General features: G+C 35.0%; 1 protein-coding gene across 1 annotated transcript; it reads left to right on the top strand.

Moving 5' to 3' along the window:
* The first annotated feature begins 484 nt into the window (after positions 1–484).
* Positions 485–16,612, top strand: LOC113076016 (uncharacterized). Its single transcript, XM_026248663.1, has 7 exons — positions 485–505; positions 5,571–6,400; positions 7,495–7,546; positions 7,928–8,063; positions 8,841–8,992; positions 13,285–13,524; positions 15,221–16,612. Exons 1-7 carry the CDS (start codon positions 485–487, stop codon positions 15,767–15,769), a joined length of 1,980 nt encoding a protein of 659 aa, XP_026104448.1. The 3' UTR covers positions 15,770–16,612.
* Positions 16,613–16,622: the final 10 nt, after the last annotated feature.

Genomic DNA, 16,622 nt, shown 5'->3' with positions numbered 1-16,622 from the left:
TCGTTGAAGCTCAAGCAGTAGAGAATTGCAATCTAATGTAGCATGCCAACATTATAAGTTTGATTCCCAGCAAAGTTACCATGCTTGAACTGCTAAATCTTTAGGCTTTCAAAGCAGTGTGCATTGCCCTCGGAGTTAAAAAAAAGAAGAAGTTTTTTGACAGATTGAACCATGATCATCCGTTGATCCATTGTGATGTTTGATGTCGACTTTAAAAGACATGGATTTTTTAAAATGATACTCACTGACTAGTGAATGACTTAAGTATTCAAGTGTATATTGGCTTGAGTGATTGGCAGAGGAGGAAGGGGGTCGTCAGCTATCCTCTTTTGATTTAGCACAACTGGGGCGCGATAACCAGCGGGACCTTATGTAAATGCCCTCCTCCTTATTACCCCTAGTTTCATTAAAATGCTATATAACCAAACACCAAAGCCTTCCAATGTCCCCTGTGGGAGAAAAAGACAACTTTACTAATTACGCCATGCCAGTGCGGGACGATGATGTAACAGAGCTGGGATGTTTGGCATTATAAGAATGTCCCATTTCCTATTCCACACTGTGGTACTTTGGACGCCATTCATGTGAAGTCTACCATGCATGGTACACTACCCTATCCAGCAGATAGTCCAGTATTATGGCAGAGCCACGGTAATGACCCAATTCCATTTGTTTGGGAGAGAGAGAGGGCGGTACTTACAGAAATCTTGCAAATCACTGCCAAAGTTTTCTTTTTTGTTGTCTTTTGGAAGTATGCTTGATCCTGTTGGACTTGTTGCACCAAATGGTTTTCTAAGGGCAGATGGGTGATTTGGTTGAATCACAAACCTCTTTAGCATGGACGGTCATGGAAACATGGACCTTGACCAACTGCATCTACATGCTTGTCTTGAACCTTTTTTCACCTCTTGTTCCATTTGCTCTTTGTCTCTCAGATTTATCGGCATTGTTCAACTTTCCTGTTGTGCTAGTCTGAAATCGGCTTACTTTACAACTCCGCAGTGAGTGGCATTTGACCGGATCAAATGTCAGGCATGCAATTATTAGTGTAGTAGCACATGAACCTGAGGTAAACTCAGGCTTTGACCAACAGATCTGAGTTTGATAAATGGCCTGAATGAAGAGAAACGTAGGGTGAGAATCAGAGTATGCAGAAGAAATAAGGCACTGTGAAGACAAAACTTACTTGGACTTTATAAAGCTGACATTATTTACAGTGGCCTTTTCCATTTCAACTTTTGCACTAATCTTGCTTTTGTCCTCCAACAACGTTTTTTTTTTTTTTAAGTGGGTTGGGGCACAAACACATAGCTGTATGATTATGTGGTATCTTTTATTCATTTTTTCTGAAGAAAGAAAGACAAACATACATGATGAAAAGGCAAAATGTTATAATAACAATATATATGTCATGAATGAACATTATTCTTTAATCACAATGAGTATTACTCACATTTGGTTTTCGACCCAATGGTATAATAGGTGAATTCAACAATTTGAAAATGGAGCTGTATTGAAATTGAACCATATAGGGCCTTAAAATTAACACCCCAGATAAAAAGTTTCATATTGTGATAACTTGCATTTTTTTATGAGTTTGGAAATTTTTTATTTATAGCACTCAGACAGGTATGATCTCTCCAGAAGATATATTTCTAGTTTCAACATTCCTGTTTAAAAGAAAAAAAAAATATCAGCTGAACCACATTTAGTTTTTGACCACTGAAAATGTGTACCATTTAAGTTTATTATAGTACACATCTTGAGTTACAGCCGTGAAAACTTTTCCATGACTGTTTGTCTGTTTTGTTATGGTTGGTCATGAGTTTCTTGTTTGTTCTGAACAGTTAAACTGAGCGCTGTTCTTCAGAAAAAATCCTTCAGATTATTCGGTTTTCCAGAATTTTTGTGTATTTGAACCCTTTCCAGTGGTGACTGTATGATTTTGAGATACATCTTTTCAGGACAACTGAGGGACTGAAACACAACTATTAAAAAAGGTTCAAACGTTCACTGAAGCTCCAAAAGGAAAACGATGCATTAAGAACCAGGGCGTGAAAACTTTTGAACAGGATGAAGATGTCCAAATTTTTCTTTTTTTTTTTTTTAAATATCTTTTTTTTTTCATTTAGTTCTTACCTTCGGAAGCAATAGAAGATACGTAAAATTTTCCTGGAACACAAATTAAGTATAATTTACTTTAATCTTCAAATTCCAAAAGTTTTCAATCCAGGGTTCTTAATGCATGTGTTTCCTTCTGGAGCACCAGTGAATGTTTGAACCTTTTTAAATAGTTGAGTCTTTCAATTGTCCTCAGTGTGAAAAGATGGGTCTCAAAATCATACAGTCACTGCTGGAAATGGTTCAAATACACAGAAATGCTGGAAAACTGAAAAATCTGCAGGAACTGGAGGATTTTTCTGAAGAACGCTGCTCAGTTTCAACTGTTCAGAACAAACAAGGGACTCAAGCACAACCATCACAAAACAGAAAGACAGTCGAGGATCATCAGGTAACAGCACATAGTATTGAGAACCAAGGAGTAATTTTAATAATTTCAGATATATTTTTGTCTTGTGGACTATATGTAAACATCTTTTATTTAAAATATCTTACTCAGGAAAATATTTAGTATGATCTCTCTTATTTTGTGAAAATGATTCATATTTTCACCGATTTTACAAGGGGTTCACAAACTTTCGCACGCCTTTTTACATATACTGCAAGATTTTTTTATTAAATGTGAAAATATGCGGTGACTTGAGTTTATCCATCAGTAATTGGTTTTATTGATTTTATCCATCAGATTGTGAAACTTGGATGTTACTGTACATATCTGAATCAATCCAGATATGAAAGTGTTTGCAATCAATTGGCGTGAGGGTGAAAATGATAAGATCTGATGTTTATTTGACCCTCTAATTTCTCAGTACTAAAATGAGGATTCTGCAAGCCAAATGTACCCTCAATAAGTGATGCTTTCTCAATTATCGTTAAAATCCTTATAATATCCTTTTTTTTATATATATACAATCATTACTGCCTTTATTATATGAACCAACATTAAAATGCTGTGTCAAGGCAAGATTTTAAAATCTACATCTGTGCCTAGTTACTGTATGTCATATTTGGCTATTGGCTAACATCATTTATTTTCCTTCCCTGGCAATGTCAGCTGAAAAGGAAAGTCGTTTCAGAGGCAGTGCGTGTTTTTTCAATTTTCATGAAAGATAATCAAGCATTTCTTGTCGACTAATAAATCATGACAATACGTCTTGGAATGTGTCTTTAGAAAGTAAACCCACTCCTTTTCATCTTTAATTTCACTTCTTTGTCACATAATGCCGTCACTTGAGGCTAGGCTTGTTACCTGTCTGGCATTGTTGAGGTCTTGCAGTTCATTTATTCCCTCCCACAGTCCAGAACCAGTGCCAGCAGGAAACCCAATAAACAAACAGACCCCTGCCAAGCTCTTGTTTGGAGTGGTATAGCCCCGATTTCCATCTGCCTCCAATTATACCGAGGTCCCCTCATCCTGGACACCTGTGAGATATTACAAACAGCATGTCTGAAGGAATACCTCCCTGAGGTTAGCAGAGCAGCCAACATATCCAGCTTTGATACCCGTTGAAGGAGGAAAGGTTGAATAGTTCAGTTTGGGAGAGGCAGACTGAAGCTAATTTTCTGAACAGAACATTTTGTTTGTTGCTCGCCGGGTTTCTTTCACAGCTGTCTGTTATTATTGCTCTGAAACGATCAAATTAGGGCAATGCTTTACGTACAGTAGGTTTCTAGAATCTAGCGACTTACCGTTAGTGCAGCTATGACTGCCAAAATTGTTTACCTATGTTTAATGTTGCGTCGAATGAAACAGAGCAGCGCCAAAGACTTTCCCATTGGTTTGTTGAACTCATGCCATCCTCTTGAACTTTCGATGCTAGAACAACCACAGCCTATTAAGATGATTTAGGACTGTAGCACTAACCCCTGGAGCGCGGGTTCTGGGAAGAATTATCTTCAACAGTCTCCACTGCTATTACATGAATTGTAATTTAGTTTGAGCATGTTTATCTTAATCTAAATTCAAGTCATGCAAAAAATGTTCATCATTGGTAATCACTGTCTTTCCTTTGCTACCGTGTTATCTTTAAATGTGCTGCAATAAAGTCAAACCACCTTTCACCCAGGCGTCATGCAACTCTTTGACCTCCACATGAAAGTGATTTTAATATAATGTGCATATTTTCATTTTTTATAATAGGAGGATTGTTATATTAGTTTTTATTGCTTTGTTCCGACTTTTTTACCTGCACATGTTAGGTAAAAAATGTTAGCCTGAATGCACTGTACTGTATGTCACTTTGGATAAAAGCGTCTGCTAAATGCATACATTTTAATTTAATTAAAATTTTTAAAATTGTTTTTACATTTAATTTACATCTTGAGGCCAAGGCCCTCCATTTTCCAAAATAATATTTAAATGCCTCCACAATGTAAAATAAATATAGGTCTACTAATTACATTTATTTCATGCTAATTATAATAAAAATACATTTACATATTTATGTACTTAATAAACATAACCTGCAATTGTACTTTTAGTATACTAAAAGGTTATACTTGTATAATTTAAGTCAGCTAAATGTTGTGCATAATGCACTTTAATTGTGTGAAAGTATAGTGCTGAAGTCCAACTAAAGATGAACTGAAGTATATTTGATTAAGTTAAAGTGGAAATGTTCCAAGTAAACTTTAGGCACTTTAAATATTTTGTTTCTAAAGACCAATATTATTCAAAGATCACACAATCCTCATCAATAGTGACATTAAAACACAATTTAGGATTTATATTAAGAAATGTGCATTGTGCACAAGTAGTATTTTTTAATTAAGTTTAATGATTTACTTTTAGTCATTTAAGCAAACACTTTTATCCGAAGCGACTTACAAATGAGGAAAACAGAAGAAATCAAAACCAACAAAAGAGCAATAATAGGTCATTTTTTTAATGTCAATATTTCAGTAAGTCTTGAGTGATATGTCAGTAAATACATGAATGTAGGATATTTTGAACTATAAAATAAATGTATTTTAAATATTTACAACTTTTTTGTTTTGTTTTTTGCTATAGGGCTCTATGCACTAATTTTATTTTCAAAACTTATTTAAATCTCTTAGCACTTTTACTTTCTGTAAAAAAAAGGAATTACAATAGTTGTAAATAAAATAATTACATGATTCCATGACTTTTAGGAGCTCAAAGTTCAGGGCTCCCACACTTGTAACATTTGCTGACATACTAAGGGGAAAAAACTGACCCAGTTAAAAAAAGAAAAGAAAAAAAAAACACTTATTGTGAAACGCGAGGTTCGAAAAATCAAGAACCTGCTCCAAAAACCTGAAGTTTGTATGATTTTAATTAGATGATCTTTTAAGTTTGGATAGGAGTAAAATATTCTGTCACAATAAATGTACATGAACTAGGTCTCATGGTCCTGACTCAATCATAATTTAGTTTCAGAATGTGACCGTGGAAATGCATCTGATGCTTTTTTGTCTTTGTTCTCTAGGTTTACTTTGATTGTGGAGCCAAGGTGGATGTTGTGGATGTGCAGGGCCTCGTTCTGTCCCCTGGCTTCCCATATAACTATTCATCTGGAACTCACTGTGTGTGGCAGTTCTTTGTACCTGTTGGTCACCAGCTGATCATGGAGATGTTTGATTTTGATGTCTTTGAGAGTCACGACAGTGCCGTTGTGGACGAGGTACCGGACGAAGGTGGCACGCTGGCATCGAAAAGCCTCGGAAGTCCAAAAGAACCCCAGTCCGCACTCCGAGAGGACGTCAAGCAAGTGGTGATCCAAGAACAGTCCACCAAAATGGAGATGACCAAAGTTTCCAATTCTGACAAAATGCTTTCCGATGCACAAGCATCTCTTCCAGTTGAAAACAGAAATTCGATTTCATCTCAGGCATCAAGATCATCCGTTGACTTTATCTCGTCAAGCCCACGAATGGCCACAGAAGCAGGTGACACTGTGATTCGTGAGACCCAGTCACCTTCGTTTGACGCCTGTCCCCATGATGTTCTCTACATATCAGATCTCATCACCTTCTCCTCACGATTCTGCGGCTCTAGACGGCCTTCTAGCAGCCAGTTAGTGTTTGGATCTGATGATGACATGGTTGAGGTCATTATGGAGTTGATTACCACTACCCACTGGGGCCGTGGTTTCGCTCTTCTTTTTCATTATCAGAATCAAACTCAAGCAGCAACAAGCGAACGTCAGAGATCGCTATTGACCTCCGACAGCAGAACTGGTGTTGTACTGCTCGGTGCTGTAAGTGGGACAGTTGTTTTTGCTGTGGCCCTTGCTGGTATCCTCTGTGTGATTTTCAGGTAAGGATGTTTCTTCTATAGATGCAGAGATTTATTTAAAGTTGATTTTAAATTGCAGAAAATCCCATGCAGTCGCCATGCAAACTTACCTGACTTAAGAGTTGCTAGGCGAACCAGTGGTGGACATGTGTATATCTGCATTTATATATATATTGATCAACTTATTGCATACCTGCTGAAATAATTATATCTTAAAGTCTTACTGACCCCAAACTTTTCAACAGTAGTGTACAGAACACTTATATACTGTACACTACTGTTTAAAAGTTTGGGGTCAGTGAGACTTTAAGATATAATAATTATTTCAGTAGGTATGCATTAAGTTGATCAAAAGTGACATTTTATGCCACAAAAGATTTTTAAGTCAAATAAGTGCTTTTCTGTTGAACTTTCCAATTTTCAAACAATTGTGATAAAACATATCAGCTTCCAAAAAAATATCACGCAACCTTTCATTTTCTCGCTCACAGTCCATAACCTGCTATCAGTGTCACAGATATTTCACTTTAGAGTTAGTATGTGACATACACTGTACCATGTCCGTGACAGCGTAAATCAAGTTGGTGTTGACACAGCTGGAGGTATTTTTCACCATTGTTGGCAGCTTAAATCAAGTCTTTCTTCTCCTATTTGGGAAACACTTTGATGTTAAAACACTATTCATACTTGTGCACGTTCATGGTGCTGCACCTGGCATTAAACTAAATGCACAAAAGTGAGGTGCAGTCACACAATACAAAGAAAACAAAGCGGAAGAAATATATAAGGGTAGAATAGAGAAAATGAGAGACCATTGTCCACAAAGATGTTTCGATTGTTTCTTAAAACACAGGCATGATATTTCAAAGAATACATCATGTAAGATTCATTCTTAGTTGGTCCTAGTGGGAATAAACAGCGTCTCTTTTGACACTCACAGAACTGATTTATGAAGTTATTGAGCGGAGGTTATTTTTCCCCCAATGCCTTTCATTGTTTCTGTTTACACGGGGAACCTAGAGAAGTAAACAGTTATTTAATGGACCACCTAATTACCGATAACAGTGATTAAAAGCCAACAAGATGATGTTACTTGTGTTCTGTTGTTCTCCCAGGCCGAAACTGTGCGCAAAGAGAGCTAATGCTTCCTCTTCCGTCAGCTCAGAGGTAAACAGTCATCATATGATCTTCTTACAGATGGACCCCACCTTTGTGAAAGATGAGGAGGGTTCAAAATGTTTCCCCACACTTGGCAATGTAGAGTTAATTGATTAAATGCACCATCCATAAATGATGCATATTGGGCATGAAACTGAAATAATTAAAATGTATTTTGTATACAGAAAATTGCATATTAATTATTTAAAGATTTATTATTTAAATTTGAAAAATGATTCCTTGTGGAAAAAATAATGTGTGTGTAGAAAAGCAGACTTGAGCTCTCACAGAAAATGTGAATGCACAGTGATTTTGTGCTGTCATCTTGTGCTTTGGCGAGTGATTATTTTGGTAGCTCGTTTAGAAATAAAGTGAAGTATTATGTTGTAGGTTCCAGAAGGAGTGCTAAATTCAGCGGCTGATGTGAGTGAACTGCAGATGGTTTCTCCCAATCACTTGGAGCAGCAGCTGAGAACAGTGAACGACAACAACAACCTTCCCCTCAACCGCAGGCTGTCCCATACAGGTGCTCAGTGTCTCTTTTTATTTTTGTGAAGTTGTGGAGTTGTGAAGTTCATTATATTTTGTCCCTTTTCTGTACCTATACATTGAGATTAATTAGTGTTTTCTAGAAACAGACCCAGGCTAAATAACTGTAATTCAGGAACAGTATAACAAGACTACCAGAGCTACATTATGATGAAGTTTGCAGAAAAATGAATTTCCTCCTGTGTTCAAAAGCACAAGGAAATAATTATAAAATGATATAATTGTTAAAATAAGTTTTTTGATCTTAAATGAAACATTTTTCAGTATAAACAATGTAAATAAATAACAATCTATTTAAAAACAGACGTGAGGCAATATAATGCAATTTGTTTTAGATGTCTCTACTGAAACAACAGAAGGTGCATTTTGAACCTTAATTTTTTTTAATGCAAATGTATATGTGCAATAATAATAATAATAATAATAATAATAATGTGAAAATTATGTGAGGTTTCCCAGTAAATGGGGACACAAATGGTATAGTTTCTGTAGAAACTATGCATATAAAATCAGGAAAAAAAGTTTAGTGTGTAATGAATAATAATAAAAAAAAGAATTAATGTTCTTCTTAAAAACGAATATATGAAGTCACAATATCATAATGAGAAGTCAAGACCTTAATGCAGTAAAGGGGCACTTAAGAGGGAAATTAGTTTTTAATTAAAAGCTTAAGACATATTAAGCTTAACCTGAAGTATTTAAAGCCATTTTTACAAAATGACATTCCATACGATCACTGTTTTGTGCTCTGAAGGGTCTTCAGTAAAAGGAGCATGTGACATGTCCGAGAAGGCTGCTCTAGAACAGTTCTCCAGTGGTCTGACTGAATTAGAAGTAGGCACAGATGAGGTTTTCGTCATCGCCTCTGCACCCATCTCAGCCCATCTTCCCTTCTCTCCACATACTGTGAGTATTTGATTCTTCTGTGCAGAGCTACATTCAGAAATGGATGAGAAACGTTGCTATATTTTATACATACACTACCATTCAAAGGTATAGGGTGAAAAACAATAATATTGTGACATAGTTTTTGAAAATATATATTTTAAAATGCAATTCATTCCTGTGGCAAAGCTGAATTTTCCAAAGTTATTACTCCAATCTTCAGTGTCACATGATCTATCTGGAATCTAATATACTGACTTGGTTCTTAAAAATATAAATAAAATAAAAAAATTCTTAACAAGAGAGAAAATTTTGAATGTATTTGTGTAATATTTGTTCACATTAAACCACAAAATATTAAAACCAGTAGCTTTTATTTGAGAAAAACAAAAAAACAAGCACGCTTTCCAGCAGAATATTTCATGAAATTTAAGTTTAGAAAACATTAGGTATTTAAACTTGGATTTAAGCCTTTTTTAACATTATTTTTATATTTTTTTATTACATTAGAATGCCCACACTTATTATCTTTATGCATGTCTTATATTATTTATTTTTCATTCTCATCTTCATTTCTCTATTTAAATTTTGTTTTATATTTCTTTTTAAATGTACTACAGTAACAACAAATTATTTTTTCCAGATGTGCAAAAAAAAAAGTTTCTAAAAGTTATAAAAGTTTCTCATTAGGAACGGTGAGGGAAACTGATTTCATACATCCACAATGAAATCACAAAGTAAAGTTTAATTAATTGATTTCAAGTGAAATTTGTTTTGAAAAAATGTCCAGCACATTTTTTTTTTTTTTTGCAGATGTCACATGGTTTGTTAGTTTGTCGTCTGATGCAATGTGTCCAAATATTTTGAGGGTCACTCTACTATCTTTAAGTTTATATTTTTATTATAAAAATGGCGCTTCTATTGCTCTCCTAGTACTATAAGAGATACTCTGTTTACTTTGGCTTTGTGGTTTCAAGTGTCCAGTTGTATTCAGCTTGAATAGCTGGAGCGGTGTAGTGCTCTGATGGAGGCCAAGCTTCATGGTGTGTGCTGATGTTCAGAGAAGCAGCTCTTCACTAGAGACTCTGGCAGCCGGAGGGGAGCTGGCCCGCTAATAGCTCTGACTAATGAATGCTATGCGCCTGTAGCCAATTTCCCAGCACAGCTCTGTGTGCTTCTGTGCAATTGTGTGGTCCATGCTGCTTTGGCTCTGAAATGTGGCTTGAAAAGTTTGCCAAGCTGTGCCATCCGAGGAGGTTTGAGAAGAATCAGAAACCTGCATCTCTGGTGTCCAGCTGAGTTTCTGCTCGCCGTTTGTCACTGTAGTTTCTTATCCTTTTTATTTTAGCCTTTACCCCTCAACCGGACAGTTTGGTATTGTTTTTGGTTAAAAATATGAAACCGTGCCAGAACAGCTCAAGATTAAATCCAGAATAATACTTGATAAACTCTAGATGAGGTGGTTGAGGAGAGACCCTCCATATGATTGTAAAGCACTACAACAATACACAATAAAGCACTATATAATGCATTATTCATTCATTAAGACACAGGGAGCTGTTGGAGATCATGTGTGAGGACTGTTAAACACAGCTTGTCTCTCTGGATATAGCTTCCCTGACTTCCCTGAAAGCATGAAATCCAAGCCAAATTCTCACATTTATTAGTTTTACACTGATGCAAGTTTATTCATTATAAAATTGAATTTCTAGCACCTTTGAGTCATTTATGAAGTTCAAATTATTTTGTTTCTGAATGGGTCCAGTGGGGGAACTTTGTAAGCCGCTTTCTTTCCTAATTAATTGTATTATCAAGCTAATAACAGTGGTATTATAGATTATATTGTGCAATGTTAATGGATTCCTGTTTACTCAAATATTTGTAATTTCACCTTTTTTTGTTTTTGTTTTGAAGATTTCCCTTTTTGGTGTATTTTGTGTTTATTTCGTTTTTTTTTTTTTTTTTTTTTTCTTGTTATAACCCAATTGTATGTCGCTTGGGATAAAAGCATCTGCTAAATTTAAATCTGAATAACAATTTAATCAACAATACAGTAAAATCAGTAATATTGTGAAATATACTTAATTACTATATTATTTATTTATTTGTGTTGGCAAAACTTAATTTTCAGCAGCCATTAATAGCATTTATTTGAAATGGAAATATTTGGTCTTTTATTGTCATGTTTTATCAATTGAATGCATCCTTGCAAACAGCATTTATATACATTTACATTTATTCATTTAGCAGACACTTTTATCCAAAGTGACTTGTGGTTGAGGTTTTACAACAAACAATTCATCATAAAGAGGCAAATAAAAACAGGAGGTGTTTATAATATAAAGTTTGAGACACTGTTCAGATTAGAACAAGCTAGATAGGGAGGGATTAAAGAAAGTGAAAGCAAAGTTGTTGTTTTTTATTAGTTTTTTAGGATGCAGTTATGTTGACGAAAGTACGCATTTCAGTGCCACGTTGAAAAAACTATTTTGTGAATAAAGTCGCAATATTACGAGAATAAAGTTGAAATACTTCGAGAATAAAGTCGAAATATTCTGAGAATAAAGTCAAAATTTTTCAAGGATTTAAATCGTAGAAATTAAAGTTATATTATTTTGAGAGTAGGCCTTTATTGCACAAGTAAATGTCCCAGATTGAGAGCACTGGGAGAAGTTGCAGGCCACCAGAATTGATTTGAATATTGTTGCATCATTTTACTGGAATGAGGAAGAGTACATTTTGACTCGCGGAAACAGCTTAATATCAAGAATATGCTATTTATTAACAGACTGAGCAGGAAGCACTTTTTATCTTAACATCAGCTCACACACCCAATCGACATTCCTTCGGGGAGCACTGTAGCTCTCTTATTTAATACTCCACAAATATATGTGGAATTAGCAGAAATCATATCATGTGTCATACTCGCGGGGACAGTATGCTTGGAAATAATATTTCATATCTTCCATTGCATTTGTTATTTGTAGTGCGCCAGTCACCTTAAAGCAATAAGATTCGTGCTTTTGATAGATCTACTTTTAATGTCTCAGCTTTCAAAATCAGTTTTATAGCGAAACACAAATTATGTGTCTTAAAGTAATTTGTTTTTCAATCTCTTTAATGATCAGGTTGCTGTATTTATCGCTGCTTTATTCTCGTAATATTTCGACTTTAATCTCGTCATTTTTTTACTTTATTCTTGTAATATTTCGACTTTATTCTCATAGTAGGCCTATTATGACTTTATTCTCGAATAAAAAAAATAAAATTCTTGAAACATTTCAACTTTATTCACATAATATTTTGACTTTATTCTCGTAGTAGGCCTATTACGACTTTATTCTTGAAACATTTCAGCTTATTCTCGTAATATTACGACTTTAATTTCGTAATATTTCGACTTTATTCTCGTAGTAGGCCTATTATGACTTTATTCCGAAAACATTTCAACTTATTCTAGTAAAATTACGACTTTATTCTCTAAATATTCCACTTTATTCTCGTAATATTTCGACTTTATTCTCGTAGTAGGCCTATTACAACTTTATTCTCAAAACATTTAAACTTTATTCACATAATATTTTGACTTTATTCTCGTAGTAGGCCTATTATGACTTTATTCTCGAAACATTTCAACTTATTCCCGTAATATTACGACATTATTCTTGAAACAGTTTAATTTATTCTCGTAATATTTTGACTTTATTCTCGTAGTAGGCCTATTACGACTTTATACTTGAAACATTTCAATTTTATTCACATAAGATTTTGACTTTATTCTTGTAGTAGGCATATTATTACTTTATTCTCGAAACATTTTACATTTATTCTCGGAATATTTTGCCTTTTTCTTATAATATTTAGACTTTATTCACATATTAGGCCTATTACGACTTTATTCTCTAAACATTTCAATTTATTCTCGTAATATTACGACTTTATTCTTGAAACATTCCACTTTATTCTCATAATATTTTGACCTTAATTTCATAATATTTCAACTTTATTCTCGTAGTAGGCCTATTATGACTTTATTTTCGAAACATTTAAACTTTATTCTCATAATATTTCGTCTTTCTCATAATATTTCGACTTTATTCTCATAGTAGGCCTATTACAACTTTATTCTCGAAACATTTTGACTTTATTCTCAAATATTACGACTTTATTCTCGTAATTTTTGAATTTTTTTTTTTTCAACGTGGCACTAAAATGCCATCGTAAGAGAGATTTTCAGCTGAGAGTTTTTTTTTTTTCAGTGTTTGTCAGTTGTACAGGATCTACTTGTCCTAAATTAGCTCTGTCTTTTATAGCAACGAGAGCGTTTTCTGAGGCACAGTGACACGGGACCCAGCCGTCCCTTTGACTGGTCGAATCCTGACCAAACGTCAACGTCTGTGACAAAGAGCAGCCAGGTCGGATCGACAAACAGCACACGACCACGAGCATGGAGTGTCCGAACCTTCCAGGATCTCCTTCCTCCTCTTCCTCAACTCCATAAGAAATGGTGCAGCTGGAACTCTACCAGCCCATTCACCAAGCTGGTGGACAGTGTGAGTATTGATGCAGAAGGCATTTTATCACATTTAGCACACAAAAATATGATTAAAAGTTCATTAGTGAAATATTTAAAGACTGCTTTTTATGATTTTTTTTTGCAAATGCAAAATTTGTTAAAAATAAATGAATACATTCTGTATATACTGCACTCTCAGAAAAAGCTTTTGTACCTTTTTTCTGAGTGTTTGTATATATATATATTTTTATTTGAATATATTTATTTATTAGTTTATTTAAAAGGGACAACACAGTATAACATTGCTACAATTTCAAGCAGCCTATCCTCCACATATATTTAGCTAGCCAAAGGCAAATTTGCAGACCCAGTCCCTGGTTAGGCCTTTTTAACAACAGTTAAACAATAATCACACAAAAAAAAATTGCAAAAGTAAAAAAAAAAAACATACAATAAGATAAATGCGAAAAGACCATTGCATGCATGTATAAGTTAGCTGCTTTCAGAGATATATACGGTCTGATCATGTAAAAACAATTCAAGTTAATTCTGATTGTTCTACACAGCCTCTTTAAATGCACATCGAATTTCAAATGAGAATCTAAAATAATAAATTAACTGTTTCTAATCCCTTTTGATTGATCTTCATTATAAAACCACTAATTTCCTTCCAATTGAAAAACACACATACGGTTTTTGAACAATTCAAGGACAAACTGTGACACACCAGTCATGACATTTGCTAATATATCTGCAGCTAAGCGTGGAGTCTGTGCCGATACATTAATGACTGTGTTATCTACATATAACTGACATTTAGACTGCTTACAAAAATTTGGTAAATCACTGACATATAAGGACAACAACGGACCCAAAATCGACCCTTGAGGGAGACCCATCTCATTGTTTTCTTATGATTTATTTTAACACTCTGATCTCGAGAGTCTAAATATGATCTAAACCAATCAATTGCCTGCTGAGAGAAGCTAAACAAATGTAATTTATATATGATTCACCATATCAAATGCCTTTTTGAGATCTAAAATAACACTGCACCTACTTCATTGCAATTATCTAGCTCCCTTAACAAATTCTGAGAGAAAGCAGTTTGCTATTTCTGGCGAATACTTGGGCCTAAAACCTAACTGTTTAGAGTGAACTAGATCTTGGTTTTCTAGAGTTGATAAGTTGTTCAACCACCAACTTTTCCAAAATTGTAGAAATTGCAGGGAGGATAGAAATTGGTCTATAATTCTGAACCTCATCCACTGATCCTGCCTTAAAAATTAGGGTTATAGTAGAAGTTTTCCAATTTACCAAGGGCTTTAGCAAACAAGCACAATATTTTTTTATGAATGTGATATCCATTCCAAATATATACTTAGGCCTTGAATTATTCAATTGATAAATCTTTTGAAATATATTATTTTCATCAATCTCGGAGATATAAAAGGATGAGGGTATGTAATTTATTGCATTTTGAGGTAATTGTACAGGTTCAAAACATATAGCAAGCTCTTCCACAGACTGGATAAAATATATATTAAATTAAAATATATATACGGTCTTTAATGAAATGCACACATTACAGAAAGTTTCACTTTGAAGTATGGAACAGTGTTTAATTTATCTGTGGTATATGATTCACATCTTGTGAATATTTCAAAACTCACCAGACATGTTTTTGGATTCCTATTCCTGTTTTTTTTTTAACTATGACACTGTGCACTCAGGGACTCCCAAGCACAGCTAAAGTCTCAGGAAGGGGAAAGGTCCTATCTGATGCTCCTCTTCACAATCCTGCCGACAGCTGCCAGTCCGACTCCTTCACGAGTAACGCCTCTTACCCCCTGACCGAACCGGCCCAGCGCCAGCGACGCCTCAACTCCACCATCAACCTCAGACGCTCACGGTTCAATGCTCCCTGCTTTGGCCTGCTCTCCGGCACATCCGAGTCCTCCAAAGGACAAGCCAATGGAATTACGACCCCAAACATGCTCTCAGATACCAGCCAGCTGCAGGTCAAAGGTCAACTATCAAGCGTTGAGGATGACCACGTCACTGTACCCGTGTTTTCCATCTCAGAAGAGGAAGACCGAGAGCCTCTAGTCTCAGAAGAGCATCCTGAGAAGCTTTTGCAGATGAACGGACAGATGTTTGAAGGCACAAAGATGCCGCTGCTATCAAAAAGCCAAGCTCCCAGCATCCAACCGAGCTCTTTAGTGAGGGGAGGCCGTTGTGGCGCGTCGGAGACACAGGATCCTTCAGCTCTCTCTTGTTAACAGTGACTCTAGAAACAAAGTCTTCCAGTGCCATGAAGTTTGAGTATGATGGTCATGTGACCAATTCAGCCAATACGTGATCTCAACAGGACTGAAAACTCAGTTTATGAGCTGCTGTTCCAGATTTAAATTTCAAATGGGTTTGTTATGAATATTGGCATGAATGAAAAATTAAAGCACTTATTGTTATGCACATTTAATTTGCTAAGTATAAAACCACCATCTAACAGTATATTTTATTACCTGCAAATGTATGTATAAGATAAACGTTTAACCAAGCTCAATGTTTCTACTCACTACTGAGGTTTTGAGTTGTACAGTAAGTCTGTATTGTTGCTTTTATTGTGAAATACAGTACAGCTTGTTCTAATCCCTTTTGCAATCTGTAGACAACCAGTTAGCTGGTCTGGTAGAAAGCCGCTTGGCATCTCGCTTGACTTCCACGTTTAGTTTTTTGTAATTCACTCTGGGTCCAATTCACATTTTGTACTGTTGAAAAGTTAGTAAATCATGTATGAATCGAAATGGCATATATTGTTATTTCTCAAGGGACATAACCACTGAAAGTTTCATTTTGACGTAATTTTAATTACTAAAGTTACTGTTTTTCTACTTACTATGTGCCTTGTGGCCATCATCTATGCTGCTAAATATGCACTGATGCAATACCTGAAATTGTGTATACAATCATATTTTTATAGCATTTCCAATTAATTTCATAACTGTTTTCTTTATATGGTATGTTTTCCTGAATGCAGTAATATTGTCAACTGTACTGATTATGATGGATTTATAAAGGGAACGGATCACCGTACAGACATTTAAAATGCAGTAACTAACATGCAATGCAAAT

Source organism: Carassius auratus, unplaced genomic scaffold (genome assembly GCF_003368295.1).
Source record: "Carassius auratus strain Wakin unplaced genomic scaffold, ASM336829v1 scaf_tig00018317, whole genome shotgun sequence".
Classification (NCBI taxonomy): domain Eukaryota; kingdom Metazoa; phylum Chordata; class Actinopteri; order Cypriniformes; family Cyprinidae; genus Carassius; species Carassius auratus.
The sequence above is the reverse complement of the archived record's forward strand: the minus strand, read 5'-3'. Positions and strand labels throughout refer to the sequence as shown.

Coding starts and splice junctions, on each gene's coding strand:
- LOC113076016 (XM_026248663.1), top strand. CDS start 485: ATGCCAGTGCGGGACGATGAT. Junction 506..5,570: donor TGCCAGTGCGGGACGATGAT/GTAACAGAGCTG, acceptor TTTGTTCTCTAG/GTTTACTTTGATTGTGGAGC. Junction 13,525..15,220: donor TCACCAAGCTGGTGGACAGT/GTGAGTATTGAT, acceptor CTGTGCACTCAG/GGACTCCCAAGCACAGCTAA.